Here is a 24,434-nt window from a genome sequence, read left to right on the forward strand (position 1 = left end):
ATTGGAATGGTTTGGTATAGGTTCGGGATTTATTCAAATGATTCAAACTTTGTATAGCTCCCCTATGGCAAGATTATATATTAATAATAATTTATCGGATCGTTTTCATTTGCATAGGGGAGTTAGACAGGGTTGTCCACTATCTCCTTTGCTTTTTGATATTGTTTTGGAACCCTTGTTGTTAGCTATTAAACAGGCAAAGGGGATACAGGGTATTCCTTGTAATGAATGTGAATATAAACTCTCTGCTTATGCCAATGATATTTTACTTTATTTGAGAAATCCAGGTTCCTCCATTCCTTGCCTGTTAGAGTTGATTGAAAGGTTTGGAAAATTTTCAGGATACAAAATAAATTGGAATAAATCTGAAATTCTTCCACTCAAGGTACATTGTTTAAAAAGTATGTTTGATTCATTTTCTTTTGTAATGCCCTATTCAAAAGTCTAGCGCAAAAATAAATTAGACGTTTACAAATCATTCAGAACGCTTCAATCAAACTTATTACGAAAGCCAAAAAATTTGATCATGTTTCTCCCTTACTAAAAAAAGCTCACTGGCTTCCAGTCGCTCACCGTATTATGTACAAACTGTGCCTGCTCACTTTTAAATCTTTGATATTTAAAACCCCAGCTTTTATCTATAGAGTTTTAATTCCATATACCTCACCTAGACTTTTGCGTTCAAACGACCAACATTTGTTGGTCATACACTCTCTTAAAATTATCAATACGAGATGGCAGTCTATTTTTTCTGTAACGGCTCCCCAATCCTGGAATGCCCTCCCATTATATTTAAAGAGGAAAAGAATCTTTAAAAATTTAAGAGCAATTTAAAGTCTTCTTTTTAAAGATGCATTCAACGATTAATTGAATTGCTTACGGCTCTGATTTTAACCTAGACCATTTTGATATTTGTTATTCCCTTCACTTTTGTTTTTAACCCTAATTGTACTACTTTATAATTAAATTGTAATTCATTCCCAAGTTTCCTAATCAGTGGCGTACCTAGGGTATGTGGCACCCGGGGCCCATCATTTTTTGACACCCCCCCCCCTATGTAAAAAAATATTTTTTGTAATGACCATGAAACAGAATAAATGGTCAGAATAGAAACAGGCAGTGAAAATTTTCTTATATTCCAAACATAACATAACATAAATTATGTCTGAATTGTCATAACATCAGAAGTACATATGGAGTAGTTGCAGGTGATGCTTGGGACAGTTCTGATTGTGTTAGTTCGGTTTTATGTGTTTTTGAATAGAAGGGTTTTTATTTCTTTTTGAAGGTTTTGCAGTCTGTGGTCGATGTCAATTGGTTGTAGAGTTGGGGGTCGAGTGTTAGGAGGGGGTCGAACAGTTTTTTTCTTTTGACTTTTTGGTTGGAGGGTGTGTGAATGGTGCGTGAGTTCTCCTATGTCTGTTTGAAGTGGATTGAATTATTTAGCTGAAGAAATTAGTTACCCCCTCATCCCACACACATTAATTCTCTTCCATTTTTGTTCCCATTATAAAAACACTGATAAGTTCCCAGAAAAAAAATACATTAAAATAAGAAGTGAAAACAAAGGCCCCTACAGATGAGAACATAACATAAGAATAGCCTAACTGGGTCAGACCAATGGTCCATCATGCCCAGTAGCCCATTCTCATGGTAGCCAATCCAGGACACTAATACCTGGTCAAAACCCAAAGAGTAGCAACATTCCATGCTACCGATCCAGGGCAAGCAGACACTTCCCCCATGTCTTAATAACAGATTATGGACTTTTCCTCCAGGAATTTGTCCAAATCTTTCTTAAAACCAGCTACACTATCTGCTTTTACCATAACTTCTGGCCACTTCATTTTTAAGTTTAGATCTTTCCTTTCAAACAGAGATCTTGCTAGATGTCAAATACAGCACAAGGTAACTTTACATGGACTTAGCTGTGCAGGAAATGTGAATCTCCTCATACACCCACCATATAGTGCAAAAATGTGCAAAGGTCTGTTTTTTTCTTTCGATCACTACATAGCCTAATGCCACACAAGCAGCGCTGTTACAAACATATTCTGTAGGTCAATGCCAAGGATAACAAAGTTTCCTTCCTTGGACCAGAAGGAGATAAACTACTGAAAGAGATCCCAAAACAACACCCAAACACCCACTCAGTGTGTGAACCAGTTGAGTGGAGTGGACTAACTGGGGGGTGGAAATGGGCCCGGAGTTTGCTCAGCAGAATTTCCCAGACCACCTCTTCCTCTCAACACATTGACACGCTGCCACCATCACCACTAGGAACACCTCACTGGGTAGGCCAGCTATGCTATAAACTTTATAAAACACATTATTATATTTTCTTATAAAGCACATATTTTAACTGAACTCTCTGACATCCTCAGCCTTTCCATTCACAAAAATAGAAGGAAGAAAAGTTCCCATTTCCTGCTGTCTCATGTCCCCGGCTTATACAATATTTTTTTTCTGCAGACCCTTTAAAAGTCTGACCAAATCCTCGTTTCACTTGCATTATAAAGTACTGAGGATGCCATCTCTCCCCAATCCCAGGTCCTAAAGTCTAAGACAGTAGCGCAAACTAATGCTGCCAGATACAGGAAAAAAAATTTTGATTCGATTCAGCCCTATTGAATTGGTTTTTCAATTCGATTTTCCTGCCCAGTTGGGTGATTTTTTTTCAAAACTCCTGGTGGGTTTTATAGCTTTTTCACCCCCTTTGCCTTCTCCTAACCACACTGGCGCTGTGGTGTAAATAAAATAAAGAAACAAAAAGGACTTTTTCTCCTTTTGTTAAATCCTAGCTCACGTTTGCAGTCCAACACCAGCTCTGGCAGGATACACATTTCAAATCTGACATATTATAATCACAAAACAGAAAATAAAATTAATTTTTCTACCTTTTGTTGTCTGGTTATATTTCAAATCTTGTTGGTCCAAGGCTCTGGTTTTCTTCTGATAACTTGCTTGCCAGGGTCTCCTTCTTTCTGCATGCTAACCATCCATCTGCCAACTCTGTCCTCCCTTTCCATTTCCCTTCCCTTCCCAGGAAGTCTGGTATCTTTCCTTTTTTTCATCTCCCTCCACAGATCCACCTTTTCTTAAATACCCTTTCATCCGGCATCTCTCCCTCCTTCCCCACCATCCCAGAGTCCACCATCTCTCCCTTTCTTTTCCTAATTACCCTCCTATCCAGTATCTCTATCCCTCCTCCACACCATCCCTTGTGTCCAATTTCTCTCCCTTTCTGTTCCTTCCCTCCCTAAATCCCATAGTCCATCATCTCTCTCCCTCTCCTCTATTTTTAGACCCATTATTTCTTCCCCCCCCCCCAAAGTTTGGCATATGCACGTCTCTTTGAACACCCCCTTCCCTCCGTGTACTTCTAAATCATGGTCCCCCCAAAGGCCTGTCCCCCCTTAAAGGTCTGCCTGTCCCCCCTTGAAGGCCTGCACCCCCCTTGAAGGCCTGTCCCATCCCCTTGTAGGCCTGTCCCCCCCTTGAAGTCCTGCCTGCCTGTCCCCCCCTTGAAGGTCTGCACCCCCCGAAGGCCTGCACCCCCCGAAGGCCTGCACCCCCCCCGAAGGCCTGTCCCCCACTTAAAGGCCTGTCCCACCCCCTTGTAGCTTCTCCCCCCCTTGTAGGCCTGTCCCCCCTTGAAGGCCTGCCTGCCTGCCTTTCCCCCCCTTGCAGGCCTGTCCCCCCTTGAAGGTCTGCACCCCCTTGAAGGCCTGCACCCCCCCTTCGAAGGCCTGCACTCCCTTGAAGGTCTGCACCCTCCCCCCCGAAGGCCTGTCCCCCACTTGAAGGCCTGTCCCACCCCCTTGTAGCTTCTCCCCCCCTTGTAGGCCTGTCCCCCCCTTGAAGGCCTGCCTGCCTGCCTTTCCCCCCTTGAAGGCCTGCACCCCCTTGAAGGCCTGCACCCCCCCGAAGGCCTGCACTCCCTTGAAGGCCTGCACCCCCCCCGAAGGCCTGTCCCCCCCCTTGAAGGCCTGTCCCACCCCCTTGTAGGCCTGTCCCCCCCCTTGTAGGCCTGTCCCCCCTTTAAGACCTGCCTGCCTGCCTTTCCCCCCCTTGAAGGCCTGTCTCCCCCTTGAAGGCCTGTCCCACCCCCTTGTAGGCCTGTCCCTCCCTTGTAGGCCTGTCCCCCCCTTGAAGGCCTGCCTGCCTTTCTCCCCTTGAAGGCCTGTTCCCCCCCTTGAAGGCCTGCACCCCCTTGAAGGTCTGCACCCCCCCCAAAGGCCTACACCCCCCCCCCCCGAAGGCCTGCACCCCCCCTGAAGGCCTGCCTGCCTCCCTTGAAGGCCTGCACCCCCCCCGAAGGCCTGCACTCCCTTGAAGGTCTGCACCCCCCCCGAAGGCCTGTCCCCCCCTTGAAGGCCTGTCCCACCCCCTTGTAGGCCTGTCCCCCCCTTGTAGGCCTGTCCCCCCCCTTGAAGGCCTGCCTGCCTTTCCCCCCTTGAAGGCCTGTTCCCCCCCTTGAAGGCCTGCACCCCCTTGAAGGTCTGCACCCCCCCCAAAGGCCTACACTCCCCCTCGAAGGCCTGCACCCCCCCTGAAGGCCTGCCTGCCCCCCTTGAAGGCCTGCACCCCCTTGAATGCCTGCACCCCCCCCTAAGGCCTGCACTCCCTTGAAGGTCTGCACCCCCCCCCGAAGGCCTGTCCCACCCCCTTGTAGGCCTGTCCCCCCCTTGTAGGCCTGTCCCCCCCTTGTAGGCCTGTCCCCCCTTTAAGGCCTGCCTCCCTTTACCCCCCTTGAAGGCCTGTCTCCCCCTTGAAGGCCTGCACCCCCCCTTGAAGGCCTGTCCCACCCCCTTGTAGGCCTGTCCCCCCCTTGTAGGCCTGTCCCCCCCTTGAAGGCCTGCCTGCCTTTCCCCCCTTGAAGGCCTGTTCCCCCCCCTTGAAGGTCTGCACCCCCCCAAAGGCCTACACCCCCCCCGAAGGCCTGCACCCCCCCTGAAGGCTTGCCTGCCCCCATTGAAGGCCTGCACCCCTTGAAGGTCTGCACCCCCCCGAAGGCCTGTCCCCCCTTGAAAGCCTGCCTGCCTGTCACCCCCTCCCCCTTGAAAGCCTGCTTGCCTGCCCGCCCGCCCCACCCTGAAGGCCTGATGCCCCGACCCACCCCGAAGGACCGCTCGCCCCCCTGGCCTCCCCGCACCACCTATGAAGCAGCCGCAGCAGGATCGCGAAGTCAGCGTCAGCGATCCCTGCGCTGCTTCCTGCGCCACGGTCCCGCCCCTCCTCTGACGTCAGAGAAGGGGCGGGATCGCGGCGCAGGAAGCAGCGCAGGGATTGCTGACGCTGACTTCGCGATCCTGCTGCGGGCTGCTTCACAGGTGGTGCAGGAAGGTCAGTGGGGCGAGCGGTCCTTCGGGGGTGGCGGGGGACTGAACGGCAAGGCCGGGAACACCCCCTTAGGGCTGGCACCTGGGGCGCACCGCCCCCCCCCCCCCCCCCCCCCTTGGTACGCCACTGTTCCTAATGTTTCTACTTGTATGTGTAATTTAATTTATTCTTATGTTTTAGTTGTTTTGTTACTTGCCATTTTAAGTCTGTCTTCCTTTACTCTGTAATTTTTATTAATCTGTACATCGCTTAGAATTCGGATTAAGCGATTAATCAAATGTAATAATAAACTTGAAACTTGAAGATGGATTAAAAATACAGTGGATGATACGGTAAAAGAGAATGAAAAACTTTTATTAAAAAAGGTTACAGAATTATGTCAACATTGGAATCCATTACATTTATCTTGGTGGGGGTTCAAACCGTTAAAATGATGATATTGCCTGTGGTTTGCTATCAAATGGGTATGATACCAGTGTTTTTTCAGGGGTCTTTCTATAAAAAATTGAATTTGATTATTATCAAATTTATTTGGCTTGGTAAAACTCCTAGAATTGCTTTAGTATCTTTATAAAAGCCAATTAAGGAGGGTAGGGTAAATTTTCCAAACTTTTATAGGTACCATCAGGCCTATATTTTATGTCAAGGCATGTATTGGGTCCTCCCGGAGCTCATTGAGTACACTCCTAATTGGTTATATTTGGAATGGCGACTCATGTTTCCTTTACATCTTTCTCATGTTCTCAGTATCAAGATGCCCAGATTATATAAAGAAAATAGAATTTTAATGGATACTTGGAAAACCTTACGATTTGTCAGTAATTTAACAGCTATTCCTATTAACAAATCAACAAATCAAACCATATGGCTAAACTCCAAGATTCAAATTGGCGAATTCAAGGTCATCTGGAAGCATTAGATAATTGCAGGAATACAAACTTTGAATGATGTTATTTCTAATGGTAAATTGCTTGATTTTACACAATTGCAACATAAATTTGGGCTTCATAAATCACAATGTTTTCGTTGGTTGCAATTGAAGCAGGCCATTCAGGCAGGGTTCCCTGAATGGAAAACTCTTACTACCCAATACAGTATGGAATTTTTATGTTTTCAGGCGGACTTTTTCGGTCACCAGGCCGCGCAGTGGTATAAAACTATTAGTGATCTGACTAAAAAAAAGCCTAAAAATGGGCTTAGGGATATTTGGAGCATTGATTAAGCATCAGATTTCAGCATCTCAATGGCCACAAATTTGGTCTTGGAGAATAAGATGTATCTATGAGGCAAACTTGTTTTTTCTTTTACATAGAGCTTTTTGGACCCCAGTTAGATTACAAAAATTAAGTAGTTCCTTGTCTAATAGATGCTGGCATTGTAATCTTGATGTAGGGACTTTGGATCATCTTTTGTATTACTGTCCCCATATCTTAGCCTTTTGGAATTCAATTTGGGATCAAATAAATTGTTTATTGGAAAATCATGTAGCGTTATCTTATGATACTGTGATATTTGGAATGTCTATGAGAAAAAAGAGTCAGATATCATCGTGTAACAATAAACTTTTATTGATCATGAGAGGAGTTGCCATCCAACATATTACTAATAACTGGAAAGACCACAGTAGACTTAATTTTAATTTCTGATGGAATTCGTTGTGTCACCTATATAGAATGGAAAGATCACTGGCGGTACAGAATGGAAATTATAAAAATATGGGAGCCATTAACATCTTTTTGCCATGATTAAATGCCATTTTTCTATTAATTATACACCACTTAGTGTTGGGAGGGGGGGAGGGTTTCTATTGAAGGGTTTATGATCTTACAATTAATAATGGGCTTAGAGGGAGGGTGGGGGAGGGTTGCTTTTATGTTTATAAAGTATACTGATAAGATGTTCAAGTGGTCTATTTAATATTGTTAATATGAATTTTGTACACTTGATGAAAGCTTAAAAATGAATAAAGAATTAAAAAAGAAAAAAATCAGGAAAATTCCAAGATGGCCCTTACCAGGATTTCCCGCTGAAAAAACAGCTGTAACTCTACCATAGAACAGCCAAAACCAGTGATTTTTGGATTGTGGGGGTGGAGGAACAAGGCTACTTCAAGTTATAATCAGAAAAACAGCAAATTCAGACCCCCCCCCCCCCAAGAACTGCCCTGTGGGCTGTGACAGTCGTACTCACAGTCCAGATGCTGGGAAGATGTGCTGCAGCCTGCCACAGCTCCTCTGTGAGAGGACCTCTGCAACCAAGAAAGTTGCCTTATCTGACTTCAGCTCCCATCTGGGCCATAGCTGGACTGAGCCTCAAACCCCAGGACCAGAATCCAAACACTGCAAGGAGGGAGGAGGAAAATGCAGCCAACACCGTGTGTGCTCCGAAGAAATACAATTGGCGTTAGCATTCCTGATCAAGTCACGGAGTGAGCAAACAGAAGGGGAAATTCCCAAGCTCCACGGTTCAAGCAGGCTGACTGAGCAGATCCTCGTAGGATCCACCTGTAAGCTGCAGTCCAAAGTCTGCTCCTCTCATGCAGGCTAGGCAGTCACTGGAGCAAAAGAACATAAGATTTGCCACTGCTGGGTCAGACCAGTGGTCCATCGTGCCCAGCAGTCCACTCACGCAGCAGCCCGTAGGTCAAACACCAGTGTCCTATTTGAGTCTAGTCTTACTTGCATATGTTCTGTTCAAGTAGGAACTTGTCCAACCTTGTTTTGAATCCCTGAAGGGTGCTTTCCCCTATAACAGCCTCCGGGAGAGCGTTTCAGACCGTTACCACTCTCTGGGTAAAGAACTTCCTTACGTTTGTACGGAATCTTTTCCCTTCTAACTTTAGTGAGTGCCCTCTCATTCTCTTCACCTTGGAGATGGTAAACAATCTCTCTGTCTCTTCTAAGTCAATTCCCTTCAATATCTTGAATGTTTCAATCATGTCCCCTCTCAGTCTTTTCTTTTCAAGGGAGAAGAGGCCCAGTTTCTCTAGCCTCTTGTTGTACGGCAACTCCCTCAGTCCCTTAAACCATTTTTGTCGCTCTTCTCTGGACCCTTTTGAGTAGTACTATGTTCTTTTTCATGTACGGCGACCAGTGTTGGACGCAGTATTTCAGGTGAGGGCATACCATGGCCCGGTATAACGGCATGATAATCTTTTCAGATCTGTTCGTTATCCCCTTCTTAATCATTCCTAGCATTCTCTTCACCCTTTTCGCCGCCACAGCACATTGTATGGATGATTTCATTGACTTGTCTTCAAGTACTCCCAAGTCTCTTTCCTGGGGATTCTCTCCGAGAGCTGAAGAGAAGCACAAACCCCCCCAAAAAAACAACTTGAAAAACAAAAAAAAGACTGAGCAGATCACAGTTACTCCTACAGGCTTGCAGAAGAAATGACCGACTGGGGACAGCAAGGAGAAGGTGGAAGTGTAATGGGCTCGCAGGAGTGGATGCAAGACCCTTTGTTCAGCATACCATCCCCTATTGCATTGGAAAATTTTATTATTATTTTCAATTATTGATAGACTGCAACATATCTACTATTTGGGGTCTTATTTATTTTATTTATTTATTTATTTATTTATTTATTTAGATTTCTATCCCGTCCTCCCAGTAGCTCAGAACGGTCTACAAGTGAACATACACAATGGAGAGTAATTTGACATATAAGAAGTACAACAGGTTTAAATGTTTGGACTATAAGAATGTGATGTAATTTAAATAAAGGGAGAATAAGCAAATTAAGAGTAGACTTTACATATAAGTAGTTTAGTTTAAGAACAGTTCTATGAGTTTAGATAAAGTATGTCAGTGTAAGGACTAGGAGAGGACTATATTGAAATTTAGGGAGAAGATAGGCAGGGGAGAGAGGAGAGAGGGGGTTTAAGGGGGGGAGAAGACAGAGGGTGATCTTTAGTTGAAGAGGAGGGTCTTTATCAATTTGCGGAATGTCTTGAGGTAAGACTGAACCAGTCAGTGATTGAGGGAGGTGAGTGGATGGATGTCAAGGCATGGTTTAAAATTAAATTTTAAAAAGACCGAACTAATGATAGTGGGAGAATACACTGAGGCTAATAAGGTGACATGTATGGATGTATTGGGGGCACAGATTGAGGTGAAAAAGGAGATGACCATCTTGGGGCTATGTTTAGATTCAGCTTTGACTATGAGAAAACAGATCATGAATGTCATTCAGATGGGTTATGCACAATTACATACATTATTTAGGCTAAAACCATTATTGACACCATGAGGCAAATTCTATAAACGACATCCCGATTGTAGGCGGCCTACTGCTGCCTAAGCAGCCAATCGGGACGCACTATAAAAAAAAAAAAAAAAAACCAACATTCCAAGGCAGGCCGCCTACATTGTAGGTGCCTCCGGCAGCCTAGGGAGAAGCACAGGACTGCCTAAGCTCACCTAAGGCTAGGTGTGGCTTTTCCCGGAAGTGGCCTTAGGTGACCTTATGCGGCCCTACACACCTCCCTAAGCCTGTGGTAGACGCCTGAAATATAGGCCAGCAGACATGGCTGCTGAGCTTATTGCGGCAAGGGATCTCTCTGCTGCGATAAGTTTAGCAGCTGTGGCAAACCCCCCTCCTCCAGTGAAGACTACCTGCAGGAGGGATGCCCAATCCCTCCTGCCGGACCCCCCCCTCCAACATCGCTGGCAGGAGGGATGCCAAGTCCCTCCTGCCGGACACCTCCCTACCCCATAAAGTAGCCCCCTCTTCCACCCCCTGCTGGACCCCCATCCCGGCCCACCCCCTCCCCAGACTCCCCCTCGCCAATCCACCCCCGGACCCACCCTACCCTTATGCTGATGGCCAGCCGGAGGCATCCTTCCTGCCTCTAGATGGCTGGCCCACCTTCACTTGAATGGCAGGCCTGCCCCTTCCTAGTGTATCGTGGTCTAAGGGATCTGGCCAATCAGAATCTTAGGCCACTCCCAGATTCCGGTTGGCCCAGGTGCCTAAGGCCCTTCCTATGGGAGGGGCCTTAAGCACCTGAGCCAATCAGGGCCTAAGGCCCCTCCCCGATGCATCCCACAATGTACCAGGAAGGGGCAGGCCCACCATTCGAGTGAAGGCGGGCCAGCTAGCTAGAGGCAGAAAGGATGCCTCTGGCCAGCCATCAGCATAAGGTGGGGTTTCCGGGTGGGCTGTGGGGTCCAGGGGTGGGTGGGCTGGGAGAGTCCAGGGGGGCTAATTTATGATGTGGGGAGGTGTCTGGCAGGAGGCACTAGGCATCCTTCCTGCCGGCGATGTTTGTGGGGAGGTGGAGGGGGGGGGGGTTCTGGGCAGGAGAAATTGGGCATCCCTCCTGCCGGTGTTCTTGCAGGAGGGACTTGGGGTGTAAATATACAAAACAGCAGTATGTACTGAGGGGAAGCAAGAGATTGAATGCATAGATCAAGAGAGAAATCTTGGGGTGATAGTGTCAGATGATCTCAAGGTGACAAAGCAATGTGATAAGGAGGCTGTAGTCAGAAAAATGCTAGGCGCCACTGTCAGAGGCATAACAGTAGAAAAAAAAGGAGTTGTTGATACTCCCGTACAAGTCGTTGGTGAGGTCCCATTTGGAGAACAATTCTAAGGCCATCTATCTGATGGGCCGCCATGTGAATGGACTGCTGGGCATGATGGACCTCTGGTCTGACCGAGCAGAGGCACTGCTTATGTTCTTATGACTTGAGGCAGTCCAGAGGAAGATGACAAAAATGATACAGGGTTCATGTCTTAAGACATATGAGAAGATACTGGAAGACCTGAATATGTTTATGCTGGAGGAAAGGAAAAATAGAAGAGATACGATACAGACATTTAAGTACTGGAAAGATGTGAAATGATTGAAAACTGGTTGACTGCGAAACAAAAGAGGGTGGTGGTACATTGAATTGGCTCAGAGGAAAGAAAGATAAATAATGTTTATGTTTTGTCTCCTCCAGAGATGTGGATGCAGTAGACTAGAAGATGTGAATTGAGAATTCAGGCTGCTAGTCTTAGGGGTAATGTCAGGAAATACTTTTCCTTATTTTATTTATAAAATTTATTGAACCTTATAAAGCAAAATACAAAAAAAGACAATATTACACCAGACAATAGCAAAGGGACATGAAAGTACAACCAACATGACACCCTGGGTTCCACTTATGATGTACTGTAGCTCTTCAGCACATGGCTAAACAATGTTGCCTAAATAGAGTCTATGAACCTAACAAGTCAATTCTGAAAGTATCCCTCTAACACTACTGAGACCCCCCATCACCCTATATGATAGAACAAGCTCAAAATAGTGTGTGTGTGTAGTGAGTGCCATCTCTAAGCATCACGGGTTGAAATTTCTCACTCCAAGCAAGAAAGGGAGCCCAAACTTTCGGGAAATGAGAGAGCCTATTTCTTCGAAGAGCTGTTAATTTGCACATCAAAGCTATCTGGTTTATTCTCTTAAGGACACCATCCAGAAGGAGAAATTCTTGCTTTTTCCAGGCTGCTGCCACTACAAGGCAGCTAGCTGTCACTACTTAGGTGACCCATTTACGATGGCGGGGCAGTAATTCCGGAGGGACGACATTCAGTGAGAGACAAGTCTGGCACTTAGGTGACATATTTATTGGTTAAGTAGCTGCTCTAGAACCCACACATACCACCTCACCTTCCATCCCACAGACCCCCCCCCCCCCAATAACCACTCTTCTGAAGACAAAAATCACAAAATAAATAAATATACTACAGATCTTACCGATTTACAGCTATTTGTTCGTGACTGAGCAGAGCCAGGGCGCTGTAAGAGAAGCAAAATCAATTTAAATTACTTTAATTCTTCCCTTTCACACAGTGGACCTTACAGGATGGATTAAAAACATGCATTCACTTAAATATAAAAGAAATGAAACAGTGAAAGATTTAACAGAAAAGGCTAGCGCTAGAAATAAAGACGGGCTACAATTCCCCTATGTGCAACAACAATACGCTCAAGGTAGAGGGGCAAAAAGTTGCAGTCACACTCCCCAGACCGACCTGACTTCCAAAATAACAGCTGTAGTTTATGAGTGCCTTGTCGTTTGCTACTGTTCCATAAGAACATAAGAAGTTGCCTCCGCTGAGGCAGACCAGAGGTCCATCTCGCCCAGCGGTCCACTCTCACGGCGGCCCATTTTCATTCTTTTCTACTCAAGTTGTGAGAAATTATTGCAGTGGTGGGCTAGGCCTAGATTGAGGCACTTGAAGCCTATTCTGTACAGAAAGTAGGCCAAAAACACACCTGTACGCAAGGCTTGCAGCTAGATCACAGAAGACTACGCAGAGTTTATAATAAACCCATCCATGTGAATGCATACCCACAAAGTATGTGCTTTTTGAATGCCCCTTAGCCAGAAACTGCTCAAATACATGACTGTGAATTTATATGCATGTAAATGACTAAAATAGAGGCATTCTTGCTGTTTAAAACTAGGCACCCCTATGAGCTCTTCCATACATGATTAATTCATTTTTTACATACTCGTACCTTATGTTAAACGGATGGAAACACTGAGAATGTATACTTTGCCCAATTATGGCGGTGAAGTCAAGATTTTAAGTGGTACACACACTTTTTAAGCGTCCGTGGATGACATCATCTCACTTGTGAGATTATCTTGGCCTGCTTGTCCTGGGAGAATAAAAGTTCATGGCTAATCTACTAACCTGTTTCCCACGAGATTTCAGTTCAAAGGTATGTGTGGCTTTATTAGAAGATTTGACTACTGGGTGTTTGAGGCACCTTTTGAAATTATAGCCCTTGTTAGTACTGAGGTTTAATCAGAAAACTGGGCATTTTTTATATCCCTATATAATGTCTTTCTATGGTCCATAAGATACTGTAATTTCATGAATGATTCAGGACTTTTTATTCCGTGTACTTGGAAAATAGTCCTGTCTATTCTGCATCCTCATTAGTGTTGCCAATTAACTTCAAATTTGCCAAAAAGATTTATCCAGTCTCAGGTTTTCCTAATCACATGTAGAGAATTTTGGTCTTGCTTATCTAACTCCATCTTAACAATGGCTTACAGACTTCTCTTTTAGAAAATTATCCAAACCTTTTTCAAACCCTGCAAAGCTAACTGCTTTCACCATATTCTCTGGCAACAAAGTGAAGATTAGGTTCTTACCTTTGATAATCTTCTTTCTGTTATTCCCCAGAGGAATCAATACTGTAGGTGTTTCACCTCAACCCACGAAACGGGTCTTGCAGAAATCCACATACTCCTCCCACATGACTGAGGAATACAGTGGTTGAGACAATGGTGCAGGGATGAGAGATTTAGATTTGTTAGGAACTGGGCAACCTTCTAGGAGTTTGTTCCGAAAGGATGGACTTCACTTTAACTGTGATGGAACCAGGCTGCAGGCAAAAAGGAGATAAAATAGCTTTTAAACTGAGATGTGGGGGAAAGCTGACAGTAGCCCAGGAGCAGATGGTTTGGTGTGAGGTATCCTTGTAGGATACTATTGAAACAGGATATTTAGGGAGTCCCAGTAGAGAGGTTCCAATAATGGTGAAAGAAAGCCAAGGGGGAGGAAGGCAGAGTAAAAGACAAATATTTTCCCTGTCTTCTCAGCAGCCTGTAGTTGCAAGGAAAAAACACAATTTGAAGTGTCTGTATGCAAATGCTACAAGCCTAACAAATAAAATAGGAGAGTTAAAGGATATAGCACTGAATGATGAGGTAGATATAACAGGTCAGACCAATGGTCCATCAAGCCCAGTAGCCTGTTCTCATGGTGGCCAATCCGGGTCACTAGTACCTGGCCAAAACCCAAGGAGTAGCAATATTTCATGCAACTGATCTAGGGCAAGAAGTGGCTTCCCCCATGTCTTTCTCAATAACAGACTATAGACTTTTCCTCCAGGAACTTGTCCAAATCTTTCTTAAAACCAGCTACGCTATTCACTCTTACCACATCCTCTAGCAACGCGTTCCAGAGCTTAACTATTCTCTGGGTGAAAAAAATGTCTTCCTATTGGTTTTAAAAACTTTTTCCCTGTAACTTCATCGAGTGTCCCCTAGTCTTTGTAATTTTTAACGTTGTGAAAAATCGATCCACTTGTACCTGTTCCACTCCACTCAGCATTTTATAGACTTCAATCATATCTCCCCTCAGCCATCTCTTTTCCAAGCTGAAGAGCTCTAACCATTTCAGTCTTTCCTCATATGAGAGGAGTTCCGTCCCCTTTACCATCCTGGTCATTCTTCTTTGAACCTTTTCTAGCACCACTATATCTTTCTTGAGATAAGGAGACCAGAATTGAAAGCAATACTCCAGATGAGGTCTCACCATGGAGCAATACAGGGGCATTATAATATTCTTAGTCTTGTTAACCATCCCTTTTTTAATAATTCCTAGCATCCAGTTTCCTTTTTTGGCCACCGCCGCACATTGGGCGGAAGGTTTCATCGTATTGTCCACGATGATACCCAGATCCTTTTCTTGGGTGCTAATCCCCAAGGTGGATTCTAGTATTCGGTAACTGTGATTCGGATTATTCTTCCCAATGTGCATCACTTTGCATTTGTCCACATTAAATTTAATCTACCATTTGGATGCCCAATCTTCCAATTTCCTAAGATCTGCCTGCAATTTTTCATAATCAGCATGCGTTTTAACAACTTTGAACAGTTTACTGTCATCTGCAAATTTAATCATCTCACTCATCATTCCGTTTTCCAGATCATTTATAAAAAAGTTAAATTTCACCGGTCCCAGAACAGACCCCTGCGGCACTCCACTGTTTACTCTACTCCATTGAGAAAAATGACCATTTAACCCTACCCTCCATTTTGTATCCGATAACCAATTCCTAATCAACAACTGAACTTTGCCACCTATCCCATGACACTTTCATTTTCTCAGGAGCCTCTCGTGAGGAACTTTATCAAAAGCTTTCTGAAAATCTAGATACATTATATCAACTGGCTCACCTTTATCCACATGTTTATTCACACCTTCAAAGTAGTCAAGCAAATTTGTGAGGCAAGATGTCCCTCAGCTGAACCCATACTGACTCAGTTACATTCAAAGGAGTTTATATATTTACTAGTCTTTAAGCCCGTTACATTAACGGGTACTAGAATATATGTGTATCTGTCTGTCTTTCTTTTTCTCTCCTTGGCCACTTTCTGTCTCTCTCTTTCCTTGGCTGTCCACAACCACCCCTTGCCTGCTCCCCCTGTCCAGCAGTAGCCCTTCTCCCTTCCTTTTACCTCCCCCCTGACCAGCAGGAGCCCTTCTTCCTTCTTTTTAAGTCTCCCTCTGTCCAGCAGCACCCATTCATTCTCCCCCTGTCCAGCAGTAAGTCTTCTCCCTTCCTTTTACCTCCCTCCCCCCCCTCATTTAGCAGCAACTCTTCCCTGCTTCCCCTATCCAGCAGTAGGCCTCCCTTCCTGTTATCTCCTCCCCCGTCTAACAGCACCTCTTCCATGTTCCCCCTGTCCAGCAGTAGGCCTCCCTTCCGTTACCTCCCCCCCTGTCCAGAAACACCTCTTTCCTGCTCCTCCTGTACTGCAGCACCCCCTTAACTGCTCCCCCTGTCTAGTCCAGCAATCTCCAGCCATCGGGCTGGCTCCTGCAGGGAGTCTAGTTCTTACCCTGTCCCTGCCGGGCGTGCGAGCCTGCTCTGCCCCCTCCCGACCTGCCGAGAGTATTTGAATTCGACCCAACGGTTCCTGTTGAGGGAAGCACCCCTCACCGGACTCAGCGGCGAACTCCAGCCATCAGGTCGGCTCCTGCAGGGAGTCTCGTTCCTGCCCTGTCTCTGCCGGGTTTGCGAGCCTGCTCCACCCCCTCCCAACCTGCCGGGAGCATTTTAATTGAACCCGCTTCCTGTTGAGGAAACCTCTCATTGCCGGACTCAGCGGTGGGAGGGTCAACAGGGGTTTGGGTGCGCCGGAGAGAGGAGGGGGAAGCGACAGCCCGCGAAGAAAGTAGCAGCTGGATTTTTTTTTCTGCGCTTCCCTTCCCACCCCTTGAGGTGACGCCGCAACTCCTCTCGATCCCCGCCAGCGTCGGAAGCCTTCTCTGACACTGGTGCGGCTCGTGAGAGGAGCCGACAGGAGAGCAAGATGTCCAGCGCTGAGGTCCAGTCCTTCCGGCGAGTGTAGGTAAGTGCTGGGGATTCGCGCATGCGCACTCCTGCGGCCACAGACCTACTGATCACGGAAGCATGCTGATAGGAGTGTGCATGCACGGCTAGCTTTTTATTATATAGGATATATAAGTACTCAGTTTGTACCTGGGGCAACAAAGGATTAAGGCCCAAATTCACTAAACCTCCAACCCGTGCACGATCTATTTCCATTTGCACCCCTCCTGCTCCCAACTATTTTAAAGGTACCGGGGTGGGTGGGCCAGGCCTGACCGCCTGGGCCAACCAGAGGTGGGCCGGGGGTGGGAGGCCTAGGAGCATAAGGGACTGAGCACCCCTCCTGCTCCCAACTTTTTGGTGCTGGGGTGGGTGGGCCATGACGGGAGGGGGCAAGGGCCATGCCGTGTGGGTCGTGGGGTAGGAGGGAAAGGGTCATGTCAGTTGTGGGTGGGGAGCAATTGTGCTTGGGGGAGGCTTTTGTGTGTGGGGGTGGTTTTGACAGGCCTGCCTACCTTTTTTATTCATTTTTTTTTGGGGGGGCAGATATTTTGCGTGTGTAACATACGCAAAATATCTGGGCCATGGAAAAAAATGAATAAAAAAGACAGGCAGGTCCATCAAAAAACCTGGAGACCTGACGGTAACTCAGTTATCGACAGGTCTCAGCAGTCGGGTTTGTCAGTAGTAGAACCCGACTCAAAATAGCTAAGCAATTGTTAGTGAATCAATCGCTTGGCTATTTTGCATGGGAGGGTCGGGATCGGATCGCTACAGGATTTAGTGAATGGGGTTGGAGGGAAATTTGATCGCAAAGGGCTCGCAAACCAATCGGTACACGTTCAGTTTGCTTAGTGAATTTGAGCCTAAGTGACGTATCCAGAGTTGCGTCACAAGGAGCTGCAGTGGGAATCGAACTCAAGCTGCTGCATAACTACTAGGCTTTTGACCTCAGACACTACGTTCTGCTGTGTTCTAATCTTATGGATTAACAGCACAGAGATAACAGAAATTATCATTGATATGTTTCTTGGTTCCAGAAGTCAAAGTCATGCAGTATATCAGAGACTCTGCTGACCTATTGTACTTTCTAGCAACTTGCATGGATATGTGATAAGGGTGGTTATTGCCCCTTTAGAGAATGATGCGCGCTTAGACGCGCGTCCCATCCATTTATATACATCTTCTATTAGCAGACTTTTTCAAAAATCTATTTGCAACGATAGTTATTTATTGTGTTATTAGCTAATCACCGCCTCAAAAACTATGCAAATTACCTCTCCCTGCTCATGGTGAAGGAGTAGGTGTGGGAAAGAGGACTGGTGCGTGGCCTTGAAGCTGGTGGTGGGATGAGCGGGGCTGCTTATTGTAGATTTGCAGCTGCAAGATGACAGCTGGGAGCTCACCTAAATTAGCCCGGTGAAAACACGCCAGGGAGAACAGTATAGCATTAATTATCGGTAGTACTGGAAATATCTCTTTTTTTTTTTTTTATATATGTTTATTAGAGGAACAAAGCACAGGAGAAATATACAGTGGTCAAGCTGGAAGCACCACAATAAAAATAAAAAAATCAAAAAAAAATCAATACAAGTGAACATTGCTACCAGGCGAACAATCAAACAAGCAAACAAATAAAGAGAACTCCCGTGCAAAGTCCCAATTTTATACATAAATACAGAAATCCACCATCCACACCCCTCCTCCTCAATTCAGCCCTCCCTTGCATCCTAGGAATCTGACCTGATTTAGAAAGAACTCCAACAGTCCAAATAAGCCATTGGCACCCCTCTTGCGCTGTCGCTCTCAAATCGTCATCTGGGACATACTAGCCTGCCACTGCTGGATTGTAGGACGCACCTCTCCCACCCAGTGTTGCAGAATAAGCTTTTTAGTGAGCCCCAGAACTATCATCACAAAGCATTGCGAAGGCTCTGTAATACCAGCCTCAAATAGAGGTCCCGTGACACCAAGCAGCAGTCTTATAAGACCACTCCAGAGACCGCTCCAAAACAACCTCCACCGCCCGAAGCACCTGCACCCACAAAGGTCCCACACAAGGGCGTACCTAGGGTATGTGGCACCCGGGGACAATCATTTTTTGACCCCCCCCCCCATGTAAAAAAATATTTTTTGTAATGACCATGAAACGGAATAAATGGTCAGAATAGAAACAGGCAGTGAAAATTTTCTTATATTCCAAACATAACATAACAAATTATGTCTGAATTGTCATGACATCAGAAGTACATATGGAGTAGTTGCAGGTGATGCTTGGGACAGTTCTGATTGTGTTAGTTCGGTTTTATGTGTTTTTTGAATAGAAGGGTTTTTATTTCTTTTTGAAGGTTTTGCAGTCTGTGGTCGATGTCAATTGGTTGTAGAGTTGGGGGTCCAATGTTGCAGCTCGAATGGCTAGGAGGTTGTCAAACAGTTTTTTTTTTTTTACGTTTTTGGTTGGAGGGTGTGTGAATGGTGCGTGAGTTCTCCTATGTCTGTTTGAAGTGGATTGAATTATTTAGCTGAAGAAATTAGTTACCCCCTCATCCCACACACATTAATTCTCTTCCATTTTTGTTCCCATTATAAAAAACACTGATAAGTTCCCAGAAAAAAAATACATTAAAATAAGAAGTGAAAACAAAGGCCCCTACAGATGAGAACATAACATAAGAATAGCCTAACTGGGTCAGACCAATGGTCCATCATGCCCAGTAGCCCATTCTCATGGTAGCCAATCCAGGACACTAATACCTGGTCAAAACCCAAAGAGTAGCAACATTCCATGCTACCGATCCAGGGCAAGCAGACACTTCCCCCATGTCTTAATAACAGATTATGGACTTTTCCTCCAGGAATTTGTCCAAATCTTTCTTAAAACCAGCTACACTATCTGCTTTTACCATAACTTCTGGCCACTTCATTTTTAAGTTTAGATCTTTCCTTTCAAACAAAGACCTTGCTAGATGTCAAATACAGCACAAGGTAACTTCACATGGACTTAGCTGTGCAGGAAATGTGAATCTCCTCATACACCCACCATATAGTGCAAAAATGTGCAAAGGTCTGTTTTTTTTTTCTTTCGATCACTACATAGCCTAATGCCACACAAGCAGCGCTGTTACAAACATATTCTGTAGGTCAATGCTAAGGATAACAAAGTTTCCTTCCTTGGACCAGAAGGAGATACTGATAAACCACTGGAAGAGATCCCAAAACAACACCCAAAGACCCACTCAGTGTGTGAACCAGTTGAGTGGAGTGGACTAACTGGGGGGTGGAAATGGGCCCGGAGTTTGCTCAGCAGAATTTCCCAGACCACCTCTTCCTCTCAACACATTGACACGCTGCTGCCACCACCACCACTAGGAACACCTCACTGGGTAGGCCAGCTATGCTATAAACTTTATAAAACACATTATTATATTTTCTTATAAAGCACATATTTTAACTGAACTCTCTGACATCCTCAGCCTTTCCATTCACAAAAATAGAAGGAAGAAAAGTTCCCATTTCCTGCTGTCTCATGTCCCCGGCCTATACAATATTTTTTTTCTGCAGACCCTTCAAAAGTCTGACCAAATCCTCGTTTCACTTGCATTATAAAGTACTGAGGATGCCATCTCTCCCCAATCCCAGGTCCTAAAGTCTAAGACAGTAGCGCAAACTAATGCTGCCAGATTCAGGAAAAAAAATTTCGATTCAATTCAGCCTATTGAATTGGTTTTTCAATTCGATTTTCCTGCCCAGTTGGGTAATTTTTTTCAAAACTCCTGGTGGGTTTTATAGCTTTTTCACCCCCTTTGGCTTCTCCTAACTACACTGGCGCTGTGGTGTAAATAAAATAAAGAAACAAAAAGGACTTTTCCTCTCTCTGTTAAATCCTAGCTCACGTTTGCAGTCCAACACTAGCTCTGGCAGGATACACATTTCAAATCTGACATATTATAATCACAAAACAGAAAATAAAATTAATTTTTCTAACTTTTGTTGTCTGGTTATATTTCAAATCTTGTTGGTCCAAGGCTCTGGTTTTCTTCTGATAACTTGCTTGCCAGGGTCTCCTTCTTTCTTCTTTCTGCGTGCTAACCATCCATCTGCCAAATCTGTCCTCCCTTTCCATTTCCCTTCCCTTCCCAGGAAGTCTGGTATCTTTCCTTTTTTTCATCTCCCTCCACAGATCCACCTTTTCTTAACTACCCTTTCATCCGGCATCTCTCCCTCCTTCCCCACCACCCCAGAGTCCACCATCTCTCCCTTTCTTTTCCCAATTACCCTCCTATCCAGTATCTCTATCCCTCCTCCACACCATCCCTTGTGTCCAATTTCTCTCCCTTTCTGTTCCTTCCCTCCCTAAATCCCATGGTCCATCATCTCTCTCCCTCTCCTCTATTTACAAACGCATTATTTCTTCCTCCCCCCCCAAAGTTTGGCATATGCATGTCTCTTTGAACACCCCCTTCCCTCCGTGTATTTCTAAACCAGGGTCCCCCCCAAAGGCCTGTCCCCCCTTAAAAGTCTGCCTGTCCCCCCTTGAAGGCCTGTCCCACCCTTGAAGGCCTGCCTGCCTGTCCCCCCTTGAAGGCCTGTGTCCCCCCATGAAGGTCTGCACCCCCCCCCGAAGGCCTGCACCCCCCAAACGCCTGCACCCCACCGAAGGCCTGTCCCACCCCCTTGTAGGCCTGTCCCCCCCCCCTTGTAGGCCTGTCCCCCCCTTGAAGGCCTGCCTGCCTGTCCCCCCCTTGAAGGCCTGTCCCCCCTTGAAGGTCTGCCTGCCTGACCCCCCCTTGAAGGCTTGTCCCCCCTTGAAGGCCTGTCCTCCCCCTTGAAGGCCTGCACCCCCTTGAAGGTCTGCACCTCCCGAAGGCCTGCACCCCCCCTGAAGGCCTGCACCCCCCCGAAGGCCTGTCCCCCCCTTGAAGGCCTGTCCCCCCCTTGAAGGCCTGCACCCCCTTGAAGGTCTGCACCCCCCCGAAGTCCTGCACACCCCCCGAAGGCCTGCACCCCCCTGAAGGCCTGTAGCCCCCCGAAGGCCTGTCCCCCCCTTGAAGGCCTGTCCCACCCCCTTGTAGACCTGTCCCCCCCTTGAAGGCCTGCCTGCCCCCCCTTGAAGGCCTGCCTGCCCCCCCCTTGAAGGCCTGTCCCTCCCCCTTGAAGGCCTGTCCCTCCCCCTTGAAGGTCTGCACACACCCCCGAAGGCCTGTCCCCCCCCTTGAAGGCCTGTCCCCCCTTGAAGGCCTGCCTGCCTGCCTGTCACTCCCCTCCCCCTTGAAAGCCTGCCTGCCCGCCCGCCCACCCCACCCCAAAGGACCGCTCGCCCCCCTGGCCTCCCCGCACCACCTATGAAGCAGCACTACCTATGCTCCCGGCCTTGCCGTTCAGTCCCCCCACCACCACCCCTGAAGGACCGCTCGCCCCACTGACCTTCCTGCACCACCTATGAAGCAGTCGCAGCAGGATCGCGACGTCAGCTATCCCTGCGCTGCTTAGGCGCTGCTTCCTGCGCCGCGGTCCCGCCCCTCCTCTGACGTCAGAGGAGGGGTGGGACCGCGGCGCAGGAAGCAGCGCCCAAGCAGCTCAGGGATCGCTGATGTCACGAACCTGCTGCGGGCTGCTTCACAGGTGGTGCAAGAAGGTCGGTGGGGCGAGTGGTCCTTCGGGGGTGGGGGGGACTGAACGGCAAGGCCGGGAGCACCCCATCAGGCTGGCACCCGGGGTGGACCGCCCCTCCCGCCCCCCCCCCCCCCCCCCCCCCCCCCCTTGGTACGCCACTGGTCCCACAAAAGAGCATTCCAAGAAATGATGCACCATCGTACCTCGGAGAGCCGGTCAGCAGGGGCAAAAAACATCCGGCCACAGGCCCATGGCACTCCCTTTACATCGGGTTATGTAAGCTCTATGTAATACTTTAAGATGGATCTCTTGCAAAGCCACGTTGGGGGTAGCCCCAGCACCCTCAACAAAACACAAAGTCAAGTCCTCAACTGTAACCTCCTCTCCCAGCTCAGAGCTCCAAGCTTCAGCCATGGATGTCAAAAATCCAGCAGGCCTCCAGGACCTCCCCAGTTTAAGTTCAGGAAATATCTCTGGCACAGGCGGAAGAACAAATGGCTAAAAATGTAAAAAAGGGAGATAAACATTTTTTCTGATATATTAGTGAAAGGAGGAAGATAAAAAATGGAATTGCTAGGCTAAAAGATGCTGGGAACCAATATGTGGAGAGTGATGAGGAGAAAGCAAATGTGCTAAACAAATACTTCTGTTCTGTGTTCACAGAAGAAAATCCTGGAGAAGGACCGAGATTGTCTGGCAAAGTTACACAAGAAAATGGAGTAGATTCTGCGCCGTTCACGGAGGAGAGTGTTTATAAGCAACTTGAAAAACTGAAGGTGGACAAAGCGATGGGACCAGACGGGATCCATCCCAGGATACTAAGGGAGCTCAGAGAGGTTCTGGCGAGTCCTATTAAAGACTTGTTCAACAAATCTCTGGAGACGGGAGTGATTCCTGGGAATTGGAGGAGAGCGGATGTGGTCCCTATTCATAAAAGTGGTCATAGGGATGAAACAGAAAACTACAGGCCGGTGAGCCTCACTTCAGTTGTTGGAAAAATAATGGAAGTGTTACTGAAAGAAAGGATAGTGTACTTCCTTGAATCTAATGGGTTACAGGATCCGAGGCAACATGTCTTTACAAAAGGTAAATCGTGCCAAACGAACCTGATTGAATTTTTAGATTGGGTGACCAGAAAGCTGGATTGAGGACATATGCTAGATGTAATTACTTGGATTTCAGCAAAGCCTTTGATACAGTTCCTCATAAGAGGCTGTTGAACAAACTTGAAGGGCTGAAGTTAGAACCCAAAGTGGTGAACTGGGTCAGAAGCTGGCTGTCGGACAGACGCCAGAGGGTGGTGGTTAATGGAAGTCGCTCGAAGGAAGGAAAGGTGACTAGCGGAGTCCCTCAGGGTTTGGTGCTGTTCAATATGTTTGTGAGTGACATTGCTGAAGGGTTAGAAGGAAAAGTGTGCCTTTTTGCAAATGATACCAAGATTTGGAACAGAGTAGACACTGAAGAGGGAGTGGAAAATATGAAAAAGGATCTGCAAAAGTTAGAGGAATGGTCTAATGTCTGGCATCTAAAATTCAATGCAAAGAAATGCAGAGTAATGCATTTGGGGATTAATAATAGGAAGGAACCGTATATGCTGGGAGGAGAGAAGCTGATATGCACGGACGGGGAGAGGGACCTTGGGGTGATAGTGTCCGAAGATCTAAAGGCGAAAAAACAGTGTGACAAGGCAGTGGCTGCTGCCAGAAGGATGCTGGGCTGTATAAAGAGAGGCGTAGTCAGTAGAAGGAAGAAGGTGTTGATACCCCTGTACAGGTCATTGGTGAGGCCCCACTTGGAGTATTGTGTTCAGTTTTGGAGACCGTATCTGGTGAAAGACGTAAGAAGACTTGAGGCGGTCCAGAGGAGGGCGACGAAAATGATAGGAGGCTTGCGCCAGAAGATGTATGAGGAGAGACTGGAAGCCCTGAATATGTATACCCTAGAGGAAAGGAGAGACAGGGGAGATATGATTCAGACGTTCAAATACTTGAAGGGTATTAACGTAGAACAAAATCTTTTCCAGAGAAAGGAAAACGGTAAAACCAGAGGACATAATTTGAGGTTGAGGGGTGGTAGATTCAGGGGCAATGTTAGGAAATTCTACTTTACGGAGAGGGTAGTGGATGCCTGGAATGCGCTTCCGAGAGAGGTGGTGGAGAGTAAAACTGTGACTTAGTTCAAAGAAGCGTGGGATGAACACAGAAGATTTAGAATCAGAAAATAATATTAAATATTGAACTAGGCCAGTTACTGGGCAGACTTGCACGGTCTGTGTCGGTGTATGGCCGTTTGGTGAAGGATGGGCAGGGGAGGGCTTCAATGGCTGGGAGGGTGTAGATGGGCTGGAGT

General features: G+C 46.6%; 1 protein-coding gene across 4 annotated transcripts in view; it reads right to left on the minus strand.

Annotated features, from left to right (window-relative positions):
• TTLL5 (tubulin tyrosine ligase like 5) overlaps nt 1-24,434 on the minus strand; it is a 602,590-nt gene that overhangs the window by 322,282 nt on the left and 255,874 nt on the right. For all 4 annotated transcript variants that reach the window (XM_033951293.1, XM_033951292.1, XM_033951290.1 and 1 more), the window contains one exon: nt 12,087-12,128. In XM_033951293.1, coding sequence (XP_033807184.1) covers nt 12,087-12,128 — 42 coding nt within the window. The remainder of the gene's footprint in view (nt 1-12,086; nt 12,129-24,434) is intronic.

This window comes from Geotrypetes seraphini, chromosome 7, assembly GCF_902459505.1.
Source record: "Geotrypetes seraphini chromosome 7, aGeoSer1.1, whole genome shotgun sequence".
NCBI classification, from domain to species: Eukaryota; Metazoa; Chordata; class Amphibia; order Gymnophiona; family Dermophiidae; genus Geotrypetes; species Geotrypetes seraphini.